The sequence below is a fragment of the Calidris pugnax genome, unplaced genomic scaffold (assembly GCF_001431845.1).
Source record: "Calidris pugnax isolate Ruff unplaced genomic scaffold, ASM143184v1 scaffold216, whole genome shotgun sequence".
Classification (NCBI taxonomy): Eukaryota; Metazoa; Chordata; class Aves; order Charadriiformes; family Scolopacidae; genus Calidris; species Calidris pugnax.
The window spans coordinates 1,117,554-1,139,972 of NW_015090954.1; the positions used below are offsets into that span (position 1 = coordinate 1,117,554).

The 22,419-nt window shown below is 42.3% G+C and overlaps 1 protein-coding gene across 2 annotated transcripts in view; it reads right to left on the reverse strand.

Annotated features, from left to right (window-relative positions):
• PLPPR1 (phospholipid phosphatase related 1) overlaps positions 1–22,419 on the reverse strand; it is a 138,766-nt gene that overhangs the window by 55,563 nt on the left and 60,784 nt on the right. For both annotated transcript variants that reach the window (XM_014952006.1, XM_014952005.1), the window contains exon 2: positions 16,581–16,689. In XM_014952006.1, the coding sequence (XP_014807492.1) occupies positions 16,581–16,643 (63 nt within the window). In that variant the 5' untranslated portion in view covers positions 16,644–16,689. The remainder of the gene's footprint in view (positions 1–16,580; positions 16,690–22,419) is intronic.

Below are 22,419 nucleotides of genomic sequence, written 5' to 3' on the forward strand. Positions count from 1 at the left end.
GACAAAAAGAACGCTTGCCAATAAGCTAGACAAAGAAAACCTGCTAATGGTATGACCTGCACTGCCCACCAAGAAATCATCTATAAATATAAGCTTGCTTTGTTAACCCTTTGTGCTGGGAACAGGCTGCTGATAGGTGGACTGGAGGGGCTGCCGTTACCACCAACAGGCAGGGACACCTCTTCTTGCTCAAAAAACCTATGTCTTTCTGCAGAATTGAGAGGATGGTGATTGGGATCAGAGGTTCAGGAATCAGTTGGTATGTAACAGTTCTTACTTGCTGAAGAAGCTTTTAATTAATCCTAAGTGAGTGCGTGTGTGGTTCTCTCACAGGGGAACCCATGAACTGAATTCATGAGCTATCAAATGTGGTGTGATGGAGAAAAAGACAGCTCTGCTGATTTCCCAAAAATGGCTTGAGAGCTTTCCCTGTCACTTCCTCGCTTATGTGCTTATGCTTGGTGGGATCCCACTTCACTGCTCTTTTGTTGATTAGTGCCTCAGTTGTTCACATCATGCTGGGCCCTTTGCTCAGTCCTGGCTCTTCACTGGTCCATCCAATCTGCTCCTTCACTTCCTCACATGATTGTTGCTCATTACCTTCTTCCCCATCACTGTTAGTTTAAGCTCTCCTCTTCAGATTGGCCAGCCTGTTGGCAAAGATGTTTTTGCTCTTTTAGGTTGATCCCCTTCCAAGCAGCCTTGATCCTCAAAGAGGGTTCCATGGCCTCGGAAACCAAACCCCTGCTGCTGACACCAGCTGTGCAACCAGCTGCTGATTCACAGGGTCCATCCAGTCCTCTTCAGGCTGTCCTTCTCCTCACTGACAGTATCAAGAAGACCACTGACTGGCCTCCCGTACCCTCAAATGTTGCACCCAGAGCCATGTAGTCACGCTTGGTGTTTCCCAAGTCATTCCCAACAGGATTACTGGTGTGAAGGTGAGAGAGCAGCAGGGAGTAATAGTTTGAGGACTGAAACAGTCTTTCTACAACATCCCACTCCTGAGCCCCTACTAAGCAGCAAACTTCTCCAGACAGCAGGTTGGGTTGGCAGATGGTGGCCTTCATTCCCCACATGTGGGGAGTCTCCCACCACTGTCACTCACTATTTCCTCTTGCCATATGGTTCAGGTTCAGCTGGCTCAAATGCTCCAGGGCCAGGGAGCCACGGCACTGAATCTGTTTCATCGTTGCAGGTCTGCATGTGGAGCAGGAGCCTTTCCCCCAGGGCCAGAAGTCACCAACTTCCAGCTTTCACCGTCATGGGAGTTTCTACTTTCCAGCCTGGTATGCAGAGACTCTGCCTGTCCCCTTCTGCGGCAGTCAAAGGTCTGGGCTTTTGAAGCTGCAGGATCATCTCTGATGCTGTCCAGTCTGATGACCTGCTCCCACAGCCCGTGACACAGATCCTCAATGAGAACAACTCTCCTGCTGGCCAAAAGGCCATCTTCCATTGCCCTAGCCTCAGCAAGAGGTCCCAGGTGCCTCTGCAGCCTGAGACCTACAGAGCTGTATCCTCCTTCTGCCGTTCCATGTGCCTGTCAATCCCTCCATCCTTACAGGGAAAATGTCTCCAGTGGCTTATGGAGACCATCACTGTCATAGCTGAGGACACAGGTGCTGTTGTGGGCAGAGGTACAGGTTCCCCTCTAAGCTGTACCAACAGCCACCTCTGAGAGCTCTGCTCTGGGCCAGGACTCACAGAGGCCTCAGCCTAGACACTGTGGGAAGAGTGCCTGACCCCCCTGATTGGGACTCAAGATCTGCAAGTTCTGAGCCCCTCTTGATCAGGAGCAGGTAGCAGAGCTTGCCAGAAGCTGCTGGAGCTTGCTAACAGCCACCAGCTGTCCTCACTGCACCCCAACGTTCCTCCAAGGGTTCCCATGATGACTCCCCTGACCAGCCCAGAAGATGTTCCCAGAAGATCAAGGATGTCTTAAAGCAGAGCCCAAAAATGGCTCTGCAAACGGCTGTGTCCAGCAGAGACACAGGGAAAAGTTGTCTTTTCAAGCACTAGATGTAGGAGACATTAGATGAAGCTATTGGGCAACACAAACAAGAACACAGATGGCATAGGTATGCTGATGTAGGAATTATGGGTACTAGCACATACACTAGTACATCAGCACACTCGTACATCACTCCCTGATGTAGGAATTATGGGTACTAGCAATTTACAATGGTTCAAAAAAGCAACTGCAAAAAAGAAAGCTGGAAGAAAAATCTATCACAAGATATTAAATACAGTAGCATTCACTCTGACCAGGGGAAGTACCAACAGCATGACAGTCACCATACAGCAGTCCTCTCCTAGCTATCTCCTGCTTAGCACAGATGTTCAGAACCCTGATGCCAAGACAGGCTTTTGATCTGACTCTCAACTGCTTTATACTCTACTGGTGAAAGATGTCATCCTCCCGTGTCCAAGGGCTGCTGGAGTTGGGGATAATGCCGCTCTTTACCTCTCTCTTCTAAATCAGCTTGTTATTCTCTTAATAGCTGTGAAGCACTTTGATGTCTTTAGACAGAAAGGTTTCCAGCGGCACTATACAAACGAATCACAGTGTAATTAGCATTAACGGAGCAGTGCAGAGAAGACAATGGTCAGCACAGGCATGTGGTCAGCCTTGGTGTCTATTTGATCTTCACAAGAGGACAGCACACAAGTGAATATACCACTGGGAAAAGAGTGCAGGACCCCTGTGTTGCAGGTGTCTCACAGCTCCAGACAGGTCTGCCTGCTGATGCTACACTACATCCTAACATAGATCCTATAGCAGCAGAGCAGGCTAAAAAGCAAAATCTGCAATTTTAACTTCAAAGCCAAAAAATATTTCACTGGGAGATACCTTTCAATTTCAGAGCTTACAGGCTACATGCTTCTCATGAATGTTTTGTCTTCCAGTTCTTTCTCTGACTCAAGAGCCTACAAGACCTCTTGTTGGTATCTCCAACCAGTTGATCTGCCTCAGACCATACATCCTCTCAAAGACACAGACGCTGCAAGCCTATCAGCCCAGTTTGCTTTCCCAGTTAACATCAAGAAATCAAGCCTCCAGACTTGCAGAGAGGCCCTCTTCTGGAAGCAGGAGCCCTGCCACACACAGTCAAGCTGCAGCTCCCTAACCTTCCTGTTAGTCTCAAAGGTGACAATGCCTTGGCAGGCAAAAAGCTGCGTAATTTTATGAGGTTTGTATCAAGCTATGCCACAACAGTGACTCTTACAAACCCAGGATCTCTAGTTGCCTCCTAAGTGAGCTAGTAGGACAAAATGGTGTATGCTACCAGAGTTTCAGTGAATACACCCAATTAGAAATTGCATTAAAAACTTGGTTCCAAACAATGTTTTCTCATGGAAATTTCCTGAGGTGCTCTGTATTTACATATTTTGTTTTCCAATACCCTCGCACTGGATCGCTGTGTCCAGCAAAAGTCACCAAGTCCCTCAGTAACAAGGCAGTCCAGAATTCATCATTCCCAAAACATCTGTAGAAGATGGAATATCAAATCCGGTCTCACTCTAACAATATTGACCTTATCATCTTCTTAAATGCTTGTTCTGTTGTCTATTTCTTCCAGGTATAAAGGCTTTCCCCCTGAGTTGACAACCCTGGAGGTGATTTGAGCTCTGAATCTTTGTCATTAATAGAACATCATTCATTATAATTCATAAAGCCTGCCTGCATTTCCAGACCAATGTCATTTAATAGAGTAGTGCAGGTTTACAGTCATCACACATTGATGAATGCAGCAGTTACTGCCAAAAGAAGCTATCTGCTGATATCAAAATTGCAGGACTCTTTAGACTAATCATAAAAATCAAATAGAGACAATGTTTCAAATTAAATAGGAAACTATCAAAGACATTTTACTTCACCTAAATGGACACAGTCTTATTAATATGTATAGTGCATTTAAAAAGCCATTTTATTTGCCTCCAACATTTTTCCAACTGAACAGGAAGCTTTAAAAAAAACAATTACCTTACCACTTTGGATCTCAAATGCTGTTGTAAGTCATGTTGTGTCTGAGCCAATCTTTTTGTACAACTCTTTATCACTGGTAGGCAGTCACATTAAAAAATTAATAATGACCACTTGATTTTTCAGAATCTGTAGTTGTATTACTACATAATTGTGAATGCAGGGTAGGGGAAAAGGGAAAACTTGGGTTTCAAAAACTTTCATAAAATCCCTACACTCTGGTGTTCACTTTTGTCCCTTTCACTTAAATATACCATTCTTGTTTCAACATTAGGCCTGTCAAGACAAGTAGAAATACTCACTGCTATTTGCTATGGATATTGATCATGAGGAGGTTTGGTTTAAATTCAAGAATAGTCTGTCTGAACCTCGATTTAGCATTACCGATGATCCTCAAAATTCTCTTTTAACAAAACTCCACAGAGACAAAAAGCAGTTTTATCTCCTTACTAAACCAAGGTCAGTTTGATGTACAAAACAGACTGAGGTGGCAAGGCCTGGAATAGGAAGTTTTATCTAACATATTGGCTTCTACAACAAGGAATGTGGACAAGGACAGAATGACTACTGGTAATCAACACGCATTTTCATACTGGGCATACAAATACCTAGGTAAAATTATTGCAACAAAAGAGGCTGGGGCAGACAAAACTGGTCTTACGGTTCCAACTGCAGGTACCTCTAAAATTCAGGATGATTTTTCACATGATTCATTCCTTTGCTGCTTTCTCTTACCCATCCTCTTTTTTGTTGCACCCCACCTTCTCCTCACTGCCACTGGGCCTACATTTTTTCCTCTTCACATCAGGTTACATCATCTTACTAGAAATAATATTAGGACAAGTGTTTTTCCCATGAGGATACTCAAAAACTAAGCAGGTTGCTTACTAAGGTAATAGGAAAACTCAACTGGAGAAGGCCCAGAGGAATTCAATCCAACTGTTGCTGCTCTGAGCCATGCTGTGCCTAGAGACCTCCAGAGATTCTTTCCCACTGAAATTATTCCGTGAATCTATGACATTTATTTTAACCCAAAGAAGTATAGGTTTCTTACTGACTTGGTTGACCCTGGCTGCCTTTCTTGTTCAATTCACATTTACTCTGAGTTTTTTTCCAACTCCCAAACAGTTTTTCTCCTTTCTCCCTACAGAAAGACTCTTGCAGTAAGAACGATAAGCCTGAAACTCCTAAAGATAAACTAATGCTGGTATGTATTCATATGAAACCAACGCTGTATAAAAGACTCTGCTCCCACAATTTCATCAGTTTGAGAGTATGTTTCCTACCATTATAACAGAGCTGCACTGATTTTTGCTTCAGCTGGTTTAAATAAAATCATAAAGATCCCTGATGACTACTGATTTAACTGGCTCCAAGTCAAAGATTAGCACAACTATAAAACTAATAAAAGTGTAATCTGCAATCCAATCTATTTGAAATGCTAATTCACTCCATTATAACTGAAATCTTATATTGGTCAGACACTAATAAAAAACTAGATTACATTTATGAGGTACATTTACACATTTTCTGCTATGATTTTATAAAAATGCCTGCAAAACTCACAATGAGTCTTGAAAAATCAAGTAGACTGTTACAAATGGTTTAATCTAAATAAATGTGGCATTAATTCAATAATGCTGTACAGCTGCACAAAATAATCACACACTAGATTTCTGTGTTTTAATAAAGTATATAATGAGTATTGATGTATTATTATTATTAGTAGAGCTCCTTCCAGGTATGCAAACTTTACATTCCAGAAATAAGACATTAGGTCACCACAAACAATAGATTATTGATTTTTAGGATAGACATGCAGCATTTAATAGCTGGGAGAAGGAAATACAGGTATAATTCAGCCATTACTTGATCAAATGTAGCTATCCTTTAAATTATAGAATTCACCCTACTGAAGTCGTGACAAAACTGACAATACCTCGAGTAATAATTGCATCATTATTTCCAAGATGCTTTAATCTTATTGCAGCATATTTTTGGTAGACACCATCAATAATTACTGTCGAATCATAAAAAGTTAATAATGCTGTAGAATTATGAAAAGTTAATAAATGATTCAAACTTACCTTAAACTAGTAATAGCCTACCCCCCATACGTCCTATTACGTGGGTTGTCCCATCCATCTGCTCCTGTGCTCAAGTTGTATAGGAAATGACATGAGAAAGAAGTGTATAGCTGGTTTTTGAGTTATGCTTAAAATTTTTTGGGCAGAACTAGCCTGCCTCTTTGCACTGACCCTCCACAAACACGCAGGATCCTCCCTGCAAGGCTGCTAGAGACCACAGCCAGCCACGGCACTCAGGGGTACGTCTGGTCTGACACGGGTCTTAATCCCAGGGAGCACTATAAACACATCACCCAAAAGTAAGAGCTACAGACTGTTATGAGCAGCCATTTGGTTTCTTGAACTGTGTAGCAACTCTTTAAAAATCGACTGTGTGCTTAGTAAAATATTGATTAACCATTCATCTAACAACCATTTCTAAAAAATCTATCTGCAAGAGAAATCTTGACCATTAAATCACTCTGTTTCAAGATGAAGATACATCTTTATACCTGACTCTTTAACTTAAAACAGGAGTGATCCAGGAAGAGCTAATACAATTTTTCATTGTATATTTATGCCAAAGTCACAGATATCCAAAATCTAACGAAGCCTGAACTTCTGAATCAGAAGTATTATTCTATGCAGGGCATCAAGATCAAAGATAATCTGCGAAGATTCACGAACTCTAAAAATGAGGGTCAATCTCTAATAATTGTTGTAAGCAATCATCATCAAGGGTAATGATTTCATGTGTGTTAAGACTGGAGTGCCCACTTAGCACCACGTGCACAAGATGTAACAACTTTCCAAACATCTATTCCCAGCAATATCACTCCCTCACATATTTCCTGCAAACACGTGTGCGTGTGATCAGTTTTCATAGAAGCATGGAATCATAGAATGGTTAGAGTTGGAAGGGACCTTAAAAATCGAGTTCCAACCCCCTTGCCCTGGGCAGGGACACCTCCCACCAGACCAGGTTGCTCAAAGACCCATCCAGCCTGGCCTTGAACATCTCCAGGGATGGGGCATCTCTGGGCAACATGTTCCAGTATCTCACCACCCTCACAGGAAAGAATTTCTTCCTGATATCTCATCTAAATCTCCCCTCTTTCAGTTTAAAACCATTACCCCTCGTTGTGTCTCTCCACTCCCTCATAAAATGTCCCTCCTCATCCCTCCTGTAGGCCCCTTCAGGTTCTGGAAGGGGCTATAAGGTCTCCCTAGAGCCTGCTCTTCTCCAGGCTGAACAACCTCAACTCTCTCAGCCTGTCCTCACAGCAGAGGTGCTCCAGCCCCTCTGATCATCTTCGTGGCCCTTTGAGACTCATATAGTCTCTTCAACAGCCCCACTGAGTTCACAGCTGTGAAAAAATATATGACACATGCAAAATTGCCTGCCTGAGAGAGTACACACTTGGACTTTAGGAATATGATCTGAGAAGTACTTGTGTGCTATATCCAACACCTCATGGAAATTCCTGGTGAAATACACCACTGAAGTGCAGATGACTATGAGGAAATATATCAAAGGAAAAAATGTTTACTGCTAAAATGCTGGGATGTGGGGAGAGGGCTGAGGATGTGGGTAGCCGGCCTGGCCTCCCATCAGACTGCCCCAGAAGTCACAAAATAAATCATGAAACCTGGGGTGCACCAGCCAAGTGAGTCTGAAATATAGAGACATACGGTATAATTTCTCCAGAAAGCTGTATATTATTTTAGTTGCTACCACATTCTGCTGCATTCATAATATAGCTTTATTTATTTTGTGTTACTTGGGTGCTGGTAACTGGATTATCCATTTCTGCTTTGGAGTGAGAAGATACCACAATTTAGAAGCTCTTTGCTTCCCACACAAGGGGACCAAAATGTTCTGTCAGCAGCTTGGGGAAGTTCCAGGTTGGTGCGATACGTTAGGTTTGTAAAGGAAGCACAAGACTTGGCAGACTAATTCCTAGAGCTGGTCTGTAAACTCTGTTGGAATTTCTAGAGAGCAGAAAATACCAATGTTCTTTAAGAACCAAATTGCTTGTACGGATGTGTTTGCTCTATGACTGATGTTGATGACTTCATTTTTGTAACACTGGTAAAACATAACCCTCCTTTTCAACGTCTGGAGTGACTGGTCAGGAGCCAGAAAGGAAGTCCTTTGCAAGCCTGATGACACTGGACATGAAGCTCAGACATTTTACTTCTGAAAAATTCTTCTGGTGTCAAAACCATTGTCAAAAAGTTTGAGTGGGATTGATATTGCAAAATATGCTTTCAGCATCTTGCTTTGCTCCGATGCTTCTTGGATCTTTCCTACTTAGCAGTTCTAGAAAGGCTTGATTGTTGTATTTAGGGTTAGTCAGTATGGATTTGTAAGTCCCTATTCATTCCTTTTCACCCTTTTTAAAACTTCAAGTAACTTACACAAATGAAATATCTTGTTAAATAAACCCAGTGATATTTCTACAGAGCAAAGAAAAAATGCTATTTTCACAGATGCAGACCCAAGGGAATGGTGAGGTTGTGTCACAGAGGAGTCAATAACATGATAATGCACTGCACCTGCATTGACCTCCATATTTTTATGTATCTGAGCAAATAAATAGCTCAATATTGTGTGTTTGGGAGAGAAAATACAAAAAACCCTCAGGTCCCTGAATATGCAAACCAACAAAAAGTAACACATCAACTGCTCTTCCATAACCTGCAAGGAACATAAAAATCTAAGTATACTTCTGACAAGAAAGGAGGGAAATACTCAGCAGTAATTTTCATGGATAATATCACTGTGTTCCTATAGGGAGATATCTGCCCATGTTACATACTGTGTTGCTATCTATTTTAAGCCTAATTAAAGTTGCCCAGTCATTGCTGGAAACACCTTCCACCTTAGAAAGCTTCAAATATGGCTTGTAGAGTTCTGCACACAGGAAAAAGAAAACCTGCATGAATGGCGCCTGGTTTTATAAGCAATTTTCTTACAATCTCTATACAATCAATTCTGATTACTACGTTTTTTAGCAGTAATCTCTTAAAGCTATCTGTTGGGGTTTTTTTAAACTTACAATTGACAAAATGGATTTCTACTTAAAAAGCAAAGCAAATTGAATCTCCCTAACTGCTGCATAATTAAAAAAACACAATTCCTTCTCTTACAAACTGGGTTATATAGACCAATATTTTATAAACTGAAGCAGTTCTCAAAAGCATTGGCTATTTTCAGGGCACAGTGAAACAGATAAAGCTCACAACAGTTTTCTCTCCTCCAAATGCATTTTTTATTACTTGTAAAGACAAAGAATTTCTGGTACCTTTAATCTCTCTCTTGAAAACAAATTCATTGGTGCAACCCCTAAAAAGGCATTCAGGCTGTCAAAGGGATTATTTGCTTCCTGAAAATTTTCAGGATAAAGAGGGAGGATATAAAATAGCATGCATCTGCATGCAACAGTACAACCCTTCTTCCATTTATGTTTTTAAGAAAAATGCAGAAAAGCAGCTAATCCCTCTTGGGAAGTCCCTTAATGCTAATTTTAAAATGTCCTTGAGAAGCTGAGGAGAATCAAATAGTAATCTGCTTTTTTCCAGAGTGCCCATTTTGGCCACAAGTTCTCTGTGCTCTTCACCTAGTTGTGAAACACCAAAAAGGATTATCATCTCAAAAAATTACGTTTTGGGTCATAATCAGGTAATTTGAAAGCTTCCTCGCAATTCAACAAAACTAATTGCACGTTCAGGAGACACCTTTTCACTGAGATTCAGCCAGTTTTGCAATATGGAGTTATCCAGTCGTCTGGAACAAAGGAGGTGGAGAGACAAAGAAAGTGAACAATGAGGAATGACTGGCCAATGGGGAACATAAAGGGAGATTTAGGAAGAGCAACAAAGGGAAATGGATGCTGACTGAATAAAACAAGAAAACAATGAATCCTGAGAAAACAGAAGTGATGGAAGCACGGGGGATTATGCAGAAACGCCTCCCTGCTACCAGAGGAGCTCCTCAGAGTTTGCACAGCATCTGTCACCACCAATTCCCACCCTGGGTGTAAGTGGGGGGTGTAATGACAGGCGGTCTATACCGCACCAGCACACGACATGTCCCTTGGGGCACTTTGTCCTGATGGCACCCTCCCGGTGGAGCAGCTCGGCACAGATGGGGGAACACGGCGCTGGGCTTTATAATAGCCATGTGCAAGACACCTACAGCACAGGAAAGGACTAAGCCAGCACACACACACCACTGGAAAGTCCTTCTTTTTCTGCCTCGGCAGGAAACAAATTCAAAAAGGCTCCACATACACACTGGATACTGCAACGGAACAGTCACCGATGACGTGGAAGTTAGTTCAACTTGGGATGTCTTTTTAGTTAATGTTTATATTAAAACCAGCCTGGAAGTTGTTTTCTAACAAGAACTGGACATCACCTTGCCAAAATTAAAACTTACGTTTCCAATATCCAAAATTGCGGTCCTATGTAAGTATGTCCTTTATGCAATTTTAATCATATCATAGAAGGGTTTGGGTTCGAAGGGACCTTAAAGATCATCGAGTTCCAACCCTGGCCTTGAACACTTCCAGGGATGGGGCACCCACAACTTCCCTGGACAACCTGTTCCAGTGCCTCACCACCCTCACAGTAAAAAATTTCTTCCTAATATCTAATCTAAATCTGCTTTCTTTCAGTTTAAAACCATTACCCCTCATACTATTGCTCCACTCCCTGATAAAGAGTCCCTCCCCATCTCTCCTGTAGCCCCCTTTAGGTACTGAAAGGGGCTATAAGGTCTCCCCGGAGCCTTCTATTCCACATCGTTAAAGCTTTAATGCAATCAGCAAGTTTTTCTTGTGAAAGAGGGGATTTTTAAAGAAACATAAATAGAAAGTCATTTCTAATATATTCAATGCCTCTTAGAAATGTTGCTTTGGGGACAACAGCACACAGAAGAAGACATTTCACACTCCCCAAACACTGCTCAAAATGAGAGGGCATCAACCAGTACACCCAAATGTACAAAATCTGAGTTTTCAGAAGGCTTAAACAAAAAAAATTATAATAAAAGTCAGTCATCTGTCATGACTGTTCTAAATTCACTTATTTTTCATAGCTCCCTAAACCCTGCTGTGATGCTGATGACAAACAGGAGTTCAAGAGGCACTTGTCTAACTTACACAAATGATTTCAGTATTGCAGAAATTCTTCAGTTAAAGAGTAGTACAGCTGTTGGCTTGACTACACAAAATACTTGCAGGAAAATGTAGGCAGGTAGGGAAAGAAGAATACTTTCCTTCTGTGCTTCTGTAAATTGAAAGGGTTCTTTTTAATTATGTTTGAACTGATATTTGAAGATTATTCAATCTGTCCAGAACTAAAATAGCAAAAACTAAATGAAAATTTACCCCACTGATTGTAGAAACAGAGATCCTATGAGGCTGTAACATACCTGGAGTTCAAATCAAATAGATGTAAGATTAGAGCTTTTTTATTTTGGAGAATTTTCCTTTTATTCCTGGAGGAGAAGGGGAGAAAAGATTTTTCTTTCAAAATCTTCAGTTCTTTGCAATGCACTGTATATTGAGCTGTCAAGAAGAAACAGTTTCCACTCTGCCTGCAAAAGCTTTCCTGAGGGCAGAATAATGGATTTAGTGTGAAAAAGTAGGATCTTAAGATTAGAGAATTTGAAAGATATCCAATGTTCTAAGTTTTAATGGTGTTGCTTATTCGAGTCTGCCCCTACTACCGTGTCAATGTCAGGATTACAGTAATCTACAATAAAGCACAATGTGGCACATACATCAGTCATATTAAAAGTCACTTGCTATTCAGTTACTCTTTGATCAATTTAAAACAATTTAATTTAATCTGGTGCCAGAAAATTGCAGTGTTTTCATCTGCAAAGACACAACTCAGATGCACCTGACTCCTTTAGAAGTAACTGTTCTTGAAAATAAATCCTTGGATAACTCACACCCTGAAACAACTCAAGCCCTCAAACCAGTGCGAGAAGGAAGAGGAGGAAAAAGGAAGTAGAAAGTGCTGCATCAGCAGAAATTCCACAATAAATTTATCCTTTTATTATCTACAGAGCCATTATAGTCTTAACTGCTGTTGACTCAGAAGGGATGAGAGGGTCTTCTTTGGAGGAAAAAGAAGTGTTGCTTGCTTATTACTTCTTTAAAAACTCCCATTCGAACAGACACAATGCCTCAAAAGCTGTTCACATGCTTTCCCCCTTAAGTCACATACAGTTTTGGCGATGCCGTTTACTCACAGTATGTAGCTATCCTTCCAACATCTATTAGAAAATGCAATTATCACACTGCATTACACTGCCTGTCACTAATGATAAGCATCAACTACGCTACAAAAGCAAGTAAAATCCCTTACACCCACTAAATTCAAAGCCAGACTATACTTAGCTCCCCTACACCTCTCTAGCATGAGTTTTTTCCTAGAAAGTCAACACCCAAAATGGGATGAGGGAAGAGAGAGAAGGACCACAGGGCATGGAAAGCACTGCTAGGTCAAGACCTCAGGGTAGTTCACCAGTCCCCAAACAAGAGGATTGGGATTCTCCAGGCATTGCACTTCTCCCACCTTTTGCTGCCTTCAACCAGCACACGTATGGATGTAACATGGGAGGATGTAACATAAGCACTCCTTAGACCACTCTCCTTGGACCAAACCTTCCAAAGCAAGGTTGAAAAATAATGATACAGCTGTGCTGAAGCATCATTAAGAACGTTTCTGATAGCACCCTGTCATGCATGTCCCAGCAGGTGAAGGAGAGAGGAGATGCTCCACAAAGAGTTTTGGCAACAAATGCCACCACAAGTCAAAAGTATGTGAAAAAGGAAGAACACGTGAAAATTTTTCTCCTGACATGCTAGATGCTGCTTCTCCTACTTTCTCTCATGCTTGCCTGCAATCTGGTGATCAGTCCTGGCCATCAACAAATCCTCAGCCAGTCTGCTGTGCACTATTTGCATGTGCTGGGATAAATCCAGGGCATACCAACAGCTTGGAGCAATACAGCCTTTGCTGCATGCTCTGGGTCAACCGCTGACTCCAAAGGGCTCTGGAAGTAGGGCATCCTGCTCTTGGCAGTTCTGTTTAACAACTGCCAGCAGCAAGCAGCATCGGTCCTCATGGACCAGGTCTGTACACTCAAAGCAGTGGCACACGTCAGCTCAAGGAGGAACAAAATTGGTCTCCTCTTGTTGCAGCCTCTTAGAAGCAGACCAAGGCTGTGGGAGAGCCTCCTGAAAGGTCCTCTCACTGATGCTGGCTGCAAGCAATGCTGCAAAGGGGGCAGGGAAAAGAAGAATATTTGTCTCCTGTATGACCCAATTAATTGCTTAGGTGTTTAACAAAACGTAATATGCCAAATCTTCATAGACAGTTGGTGACAAATGCCAGACTGTAATGATACCTCTTATAATATCATAAAGAACCACCTAGAAAGCTGCCTGAATTATTTGGGAGAGGGACTCAGATTTGATAAGTGGCTAAAAATTAGTTTAATGATTCCCTATTTAGCCTTTAAATCTACTCATAATGTGACATTGTGTTTCTAATTAGAGACTGAAAATGTTGATTTAACATTTCTGTCATTACAGATGAGACATCATATGCTATCTCTGTATTATTAAACACTTCCTATTTTGAGTATAAAAAGGAATTTGTAGAGTTGGGCACAGGGTTTAAGTTTCTATAATGAGCCATTCATCTTCAGGTCAGGTTTCATAATAACTAACTGCTACAAGTTAGTTAAGTGTGAGGAAAATGAAAAGGAAAAAAATGGAAATGCGAATAACCACGGAAATTCTAAGTGTCGCATCTGTACAGTCTGAAGCATAATGGTATTTAAAGTGCCCAAACTGTTTGTGACACCTCTTTTCCACCGCTGCCGTCACAACTTCTTTGAATGCTCCATGCACACCGTGGGCAGTCAGCAAACACCTCCTGCCAGGGCATCTGACGTGACAATCAAGGCTCAGCATTTTTTCCTTAAGAGCAGAAAATCTCAGGGCCACACTCCATGGAAGGCAGTGGGGGAGGCAGCACATTCCGGGTAACAGGTCTATGATAGTATTTACTGACTGTCTCTTTCCCTGCTTGTGATCACCTAACAGGTCTGCTGCTAGATAGTTTTCGCACGGAAAAACATTACCAGGAAAGCAGGCAACATTACTTTTCCCTTGTCCTGCATGCACCTTGACCAGCTGCAGCCATCTCACAGCTAATCAGTTCCCATGGTTGGTTCAAAACTACAAAATTAGGGGCCATCCTAACCCCGGGCGATCCAGCCCAGGGCTTGGTGACTGGGGTAGCTCATCTGCAAAGCGCTTCCTTTGGTCTCAGCAGCGTGGCATTAGGGAAAGAAAAACACCTCCAGTGTGCCTTAAGATTTACAAGGACTTTTCAGTCTGAATGGCTACTATCAATCATCTCTGCATTCCCAGCAGGAAATTAGATTTCCAGTTGTTCAATGCTACAGTGCTTGACATAACTCTATGAATTTGTAGTTCCAGTAGGGCTACATTAAAATCCATACTGTGGACAAAGAGGGGAAGAAATACATGTTTTCATCAAGTGGAGCCGAGAGAACATCTTTTCAGACGCTACCTCTCTGCTTTTGACTGATTTTTAATTCAAAATTGTGTTTTAATCAGCAAAGCAAGTGTATGAAAGGACAAGGACAGTACCTCAGGGGGCAAAACATTCTTTCTTCCTTCTCCTGTACAGAGATTTATTCTTATATTCATGTCAGTCTTGTCTACAGGAAGGACAATTTATACCTCTGTCATAGGCTGGCAACCAGGCTCATCATTCATACCTTTAGAGCACTAAAAATCTTCAGAGCTGCTTGTTTAAGCAATAAATTTGAGACATCTCGTTCCTGATGTTTGTTTCGTTTCTTCTGAGCTTATTGCTGGTTTTTTCCCCGCTTTTAACGTTTCTTTCCCTCACTGGGATAAAGCAGCGACCCCTTTTCTCAGTCAGAAGAGCCCCTCAGCTACTTCATGGAGCAGAGACAGAGATTCCCCAGGAGGCTGGGCAAATCAGTGACAAATCCCTGCAAGGCTCAGCCACCTTCCCACACTGGTGTCTGCCACAGCAGCAGCTGGGAAGACCCTGTGCCAAGCTTTACAAGTGGTTTTATTATGCTTTTCCTCCATCCTCATCTTCCAACCAGATTCCTCCTGCATGAAAGGCCCATTAGAGCCAAAAGAAAAACTACCACTTACATTAGATTAAGCACCCAGGCATCATCTGACTGTGCTTTGGGAACTAAGCTGGTAGTACAGAAAGTAGAGAGTGCAAGTTAGGGAACTGTATCTCCTGGCTGGAGAAGACACTGTGAGGAGGGGACTCCAGGTGAGTAACAGTTAGAGAGGTCCCAGATGCCACCACGTGGTGTTCTCATGTCCCCAGGGAAAGGTCAGTGCTCAGGAGCTCTGGAAAGCAACCACTCATAGCACTCATCACACCTGCAGCTGCAGCACACTCAAGCCTTTCTAAAACTTCAGTGGAAATGGGGTAAGTCTTACACAACACGCAGCATTACAATCAGTCTTTTGACTGTTCCTAGTGCATCTCTTGTGAAAGGGCACCAGTTGCCTCATAATTTGTGTGAGGCAAAGAGTGAATATTTTATTCAAGCTACATCAGACAGGTGGCTCTGAAGATGGTCAGTCACAGACAGCTACCTCCTTTTCACTATCTAAACTTGATGGAAATTTTCATACTCCTAGAATACCCGGAGTTGCCCCTGCTTGCCAAGAAAACCATCCCAGTCTGGTAAGCACCAGTTGAACATTCATTGATTTGGACAATGACTTTGGTCACTCGGGCAGTGTTAGGGTGAGTCCAAGAAGCACCATAAGAAAGCAGTTTGTACAGAGTAGAATAATAGCCAATTAAAAAAAAAAAAAATCCCTGCCCTGAACAAAGATGTGGAGACATACTCCATTGTCAGAACAACTTCTCCATAACTTCACTGCCAGTCAATTCCTGTGCCTGCCAAGCTCCTTCAACACACGGAAAAGATAGGCATGCCTCATCTAAATTTTGTGTTCCACCTGAAGTGAAATCAGAGCTGAGTGTTGCTTCCTAAGCCTAAGTCCATGAGATTTGACATTTCTAGTCTAGGTCTAGTCCTTCTGCAGAGCAAGATGGATACAGGTCTGAGGAAAGACGGGAAGATGAGCAATCACCTGCTGCTGACCTACACCTGCAACCACAGCCTGTTCTCTCCCATATACCACAGGACAAGCTGGCAAACTGGGTACAGACAAGTCTTGAAAACACAGCATCTACTTGTTCTTGCACGCTGGTACCAAAGATCTGACTATCTCATGCAGGACTCTTTTCAGGGGTGCTTGGTGGCACTAAGTATGAAGATGGATATTCATGTTATCAAGTAAGAAAGCGTTCTTTCTTATAAACAAAATGGCTCACACATGACTTAATTCCTGCAGGGCAGAGCTGCCTTCCATGCAGGCTTAGCAACTGAAGGCTGTACTCACCTCAACAAAAATGAAGCAGGGGATGATGGAGTAACTTCTCTGGGTATTGTTTCCTAAAGCCATTTCTCATCACACTTCTTGGGGAGGCACTGTTCAAAACGTTACTATCCTAAAAAATAAAAGGAAAAATGTAAGTCAGTATGTTTCCCTTCTTTTGGCAAACTCCACATTTAACACAACGAGGTTTGTAACATTGAGCACTGACATATTGGACCAGGGAAATAGACTAAAATGAACACCAAGGTCTCACTTACAGTCATAAAAAATACCCTATTAAGGCACTCCCTTTGCAGCTCAAAAGCAAGAGACAGAAACAGGTTACAAGATACATCATCTATAGAGCAAAGAGCTATAAGGAATGCAACTGTTTTCCTAAATTACACTCCACTCCCAAGCAAAGGCTTCTTCCCCAGGATTGTAAAATCACATTTTTAACCCACTGTTCTGCCTACAGTGGCTTGTTAAATCAAGGGGTCTTGGAAATGGGATGGTGAACTTGTATTTTAAAAGAACACGCTTAGGAGTACATTAATTGTACACATGATCAAAACGTTTATCCGCATGAAGTGTGACCTGCTCAAGATGATAGCATGTCTTACACACCAAAAAAACCCTAACAAGCAAGTGCAACAAAAATGCGATGAAGGGCTGGGCCCTTGTTGCAGAGCCCTTCTAGCCTGCAATAAATCCCTACATTAACCCACAAAACTCTACCTACTTAGCATTACTTTGGGCTACTGGCTATTCTAATTAACATAAGGTTATAGCGCGCTCACTTAATCTCTTTGCAGCACAAAAAGAAGGAAAGGAGGGAAGATTAACATGGAGAATTTGTACTGGGAGTGCATGTGCTTTTCTGTATGCATGAGGTAACACATCAAGAAGCGAAGTCTGGCTTAGATGATTTTAGAGAGAGGAAGAGGCTAGCAAGGACAAAGGGGCTGGGAAAGCAGCACGTAGCGCAGAGCTGCCAGGAGGAGGGTGAGACACAGAAAAGAACAAAAATCCTTCGCTATCAGTTTTAACATGAACACACCAAGCAAGAGCAGAGATTTAGGAACCTCACTTCCAGCCCTGACACAGAAACCTCTGCCCTGACCACGAGCATCTCCGCCGGACAGGGCTGGGGGGAGGAAGGCGGTGAAAGCTGCTGTATTTTCCAGAGGATGCTTTTCACAACATCTTCCCCTGGATCTTTGACCTCACTGGCATCTGGGTGGCAATTCAGGCCTTGGCATATGGAGCCTGTGGGGTTCACCATGGGGTCAGTGCTTTCTCACCAGCTCTCAGCAGGGTTACTGGGAGAAATACTATTATCAGAGAACCGGGTTCAGCAGAGGTTACCAAGCCCGATTGAGGAGCTGGATCAGCTGCTAGAGCTTGCCACCTGCACCGTGATGCAGGCTCCTGTCTTGCCACCCATGAACTTCTAATTACTTCATGTACTTATTATCTCAGCTCTTCACAATTTGACCTGAGAGCTGTAAAACACACAACATATACATGACGGTTTTGGTAATACTGTCCTAGGCACAGCACAGCTATAGAGACTCCGACAGTGATCCTGTGTCAGAATGGTTTCAGAACTATTAGGCACTGAAAAATGCTATTCCAGGTCAAATAAAATATTCAGGAAATGTTACCTGTGACACACTTCAGACACTCCCATCCTACACTGCATCCCAGTTCTGAAAACACAAATGTTCTGGATTTTCAAAATGCCTGGTTTTCCAAACATGCTTCAACTTCACTTAGGAGATAAAATGGGTTTTACCTTAGAGATTAGTGTCATTGTTATAAAGGAAAAAAACCAAAAAGACAAGGTAATCCAACCCCATTTGGGCTGTGGAAAAAATTTCCAGTAATTCCGTTTTTAACAACATTTTTCATGCCCCTGGCTCCTGCGCCATGTGTCCCTCCCTTTAACTTGCCAAACACATGGTGCCTGGTAGAATAGTAGGTTAAAGAGTTAGAGCAGCTTACAGAGCATTATACCACTAAACTCCTTTTGTATCCTAGAGATACACTGTCAGCACCTTTTTTTGCAAATCCTGTTTTTCAAATGGCTTAGGGCAAAGATGTTAATACCTCAGCACCTTCGTGAAAGCTTTCCCAGATCAAGCTGAGAAACAAACAAGGTTTTCCATAACACTGCCCTGTACCTTCGAGCCATGCCTTCAGTTCCAACAGCTGAGGCTGCTGTCTGTTCTAACCAAAGCAGAGGGCTGCAAGGCAACCCAAGAATGTGAGGAACGTTGACTGAACAAGAAACAATGACTGAAAGCACAGGCTAGCAGAGGGTTCTTAGTACTCACATAGAATTGCCTAATTTAATGCTAGAGGACTCCTGATGCTATAAATATGTATCGCTATCTCTGTTCTTTTAGGCTTATTGTGTACCACTGGTTTAAAAAACTGTATTGCCTATGGGAGAGCATTTTACATGTCAGCCTCTCTCCTGTGTGATGACACATTTGTGTCAGACATAAATAGTCAGAGACCAAACAGTTGCCTGATCAGGCCAGCTAATTCCCAGGTTGTGGGAAAACTCCCAGCTAGCCCGTGCTTGTCATAGCAGGTCTTTTCATCAGCTCACTCGACAGAAGAGGAAAGGGGAGGAACAGTGTGATCTTGGTGGGAGAACCATCTTTTGTCTCTCTCCAGCTGGCAGTGAGTCCTCTAGGGACACAGACAGCAAAACAGAGATTACAGCAATCCCTAGATGCTTCAGTCCGCAGAGCAGTCAGAGATAACCCACTTTTGCCCAAAGAACCGGGGAATCGTAATAAAATGTAAAACAAGTGTTTAGTGACAGTCCTGTTTATGATCCATGAAGATCTCTTCGCATTGAGCAAATTTGCATAGTGCAAAGCCTCTGACCAAAGCAACGGGAAATAACAGCTACAATATCAGCATCTGGTGCTGCCTTCTGCATTTTTCATTTTTTTTTTCAATTTGACCCAATTGTTAAGGAAATAATGTTAGCAAAACTAGGAGAGGCTTTTTAGATCCCGCTAGCTGTGACCTTTTAAGTCCTGCTATGTGAGCATTGCAAGACAGTGGAATTGGCCAAACCTCTTCTAACTAATTAGGGACCACTGTAGAGGGAATATTGATAATCTGGAGCTCTTGTACGATGAGGTGTTTCTATGCTTTAAACAATATATATAATTGTATAACACAACATTTGTGAATTAATTATCATTAGTTAGTTCTCATCTTGCTCAATTTACCCCACACGCATTTTCAGAAAGGCCCTGAACTACAGCATAGGAGGTTATTGTCTGACATCTCCTGGGAGAACAAGCGAAGTCATAGAATATACATAATGAATTGAAAATTAACTGAAAGGGACAGCAAAGAAAAAAAGAATTCAAGCTGAAGAGATTTTCTTGCCGCAGGGATCCATCCAGGGGAAAAAAGAGGAATGAGAGTCAAAGAATGGAGGAAAGAAGAATGCTCTAAAAATAGGTATTTTCTTACAGGTTACTAACCAGCAGAAGAATTTATAAAAGCCCCATTCAGGTATGCTCTAAAGCTTTTTATGTGAGCACGTAGCAGACAGCAAAAAGGACATATCTAGGACAAATGAGCGTTTGCTGAGCCTCTATAGCACAGCTCCTGCAGCAGCCACAGTGCAGCTATCATTGTTCTGTGTTATCAGCGCTCAAACCAATTAATTCCTTGACCATTCCTCAGGAGACAGCGGTCACCCTCATGTTTTTCATACTCTGTCCTGCATAGGCGGGACGAGAAGATGAACAACCTTATGCCTTCACTTATTGCTGCAGCGGATAACTGGGCACTTGTGGAAAATACTAAAATCAGCAATCCAGAAAAGCTAACGGGCACCGTTTATCACAGGTTTTACACCCGTATTCCATTTAAACAATACCGGTGCAGGTTTGTTTTGCCATTAGCTCGGAGAGTGCCAGCCTGAAACGCAGGAACGGCGGCTGGCACATCCCTCCATGGCAGAATCCCAGACCTGCTGACACCAGAGGTGATCGATTGGTACCAGGATGTGATGCAAGCACAAAAAAAAAAAGGCTTGTTCCATCCCTCTTTACCTAGACCATCTTTTCAGCAGCAGCTAGCGTTCTGTTTCAAAATAAAATGTAAATGTTGTATTAGGAGGAGCACAACTGTGGTGTTTCTGTAACAATGTTAAAGACACTTAAAATGCAAGTGTTCACTCATTTGTAAATTGGTTTAACCTTGCATTAACAATCTGCAACCCTCTGTTGGCAATAGGCTTCAAATTAAAAGACCTTCTTTCTCATTAAAATAAGAATTCTGTTTACCAGTAAGAAAAAATAAATCACTAAAACTTCTGCACCAGTCCATCAAGGATCAATTTGCCAAACCTCCATTCAGTTAAGAAAACAAATTCAAACTAATGCCACTGCTGAAGATTATTATCCAAGCTTTTGCAGAGAACTGTATCATTATAACCATTATTTACTACACGAGCTCTTACAGATCTCATTCTAAAGCACAGTCCTCTATTTCCTGTGGGGGAAACAAAGACAGAAAGAGTTGAAGCAATTTGCCAGACATCACACAATGACTCAATGTCTAGGCTGAAGAAAGAGGTATTATTCTCAGACTCCTGTCAAGTGCTCTATCCACTCGACTATACACTCTGCACTTGAAATGTACTTGCTAATTCCCACACAACAACTATGCAGCTCTCACTGTACATTTAAGTAATAGAGGTTTCTCTTAGTGTGCCACGGAGACCACGACAGAACGCACACCACAACTCTGCAGAAGCACCGATCAAACATACACCAAGACGTGACCAAGCCTCGTGTCCTCTCTGCACAACTTCACCCCTGGCCACGTCCAAAGGGGAACCAGGGAACCTGCATGTGAGTTTGAACTGGCTGCAACGGGAAAACAGAGGGCTAAAATGTCCTTCCCAAAGCTCTTTTCCATATAAACCTAACCAATAGATACAAAAGGGCCCAAGGAATAAAGGTAAGATTTTTCCCGCAAAAGGCAATCATGGCTATTTAATGTTTTCCTGGCTAAATTACAGACACTTTCAAAGTAATCAGAAACACTGACTAACGGCATGAATCATTCCAAAATCCAAATTGTGTGAGGAAAAGTCCAAATGACACTGTAGCATAATGACCTGCTTGTGATTTGGTCTGTCTGCCTTGGCATCCAAACATAACACAGACCCTTTGCTTGGTGTTCCTGCATAAGGGCAGTAAAGCTAAGAAAACAGCACCACATCTGCAACAATTAGAAGGTACCAGGCAACTGGCCCTCAGTTTGCTGTCTCAATGAGCCAGAACACACTGCTTCTGATCCTTTGGATCACTGCTCCCTTGACCCATGGAAAAGCACGCTAACACAAGCAAGAGGCAAGACACCCACCTTTTTATTTACTAACGAACAAGTATATAACTTTTGCAGAAGTCTATTAATACACAAATGCAGAGATCGGAGAATCACAGAATATTCATGGTTGGAAGGGACCTTTGGGATCATAGAGTCCAACCACAAAAAAAACCCCCAAAAAACAACAAAAAAAACCCACCCACGGACATAAACCAACAATCCCGGGCACTAGAGCATGCACTGAAGTTCCGTGTCTACATGTTTCTTAAATACCTCCAGGGATGGCGACTCCACCACCTCCCTAGGCAGGCTGTTCCAGTGCCTGACCACCCTCTCAGGAAAGTAATTCTTTCTAATATCTAATCTAAACCACCCCTGCCCCAACTTTAGACTATTTCTTCTGTTCCTGTCATTATTCATTTGGGAGAATTCTTATTCACCTGGCTCTGGCTTCCTGTCATCAAAGAACCCTTTAGCCCATCCA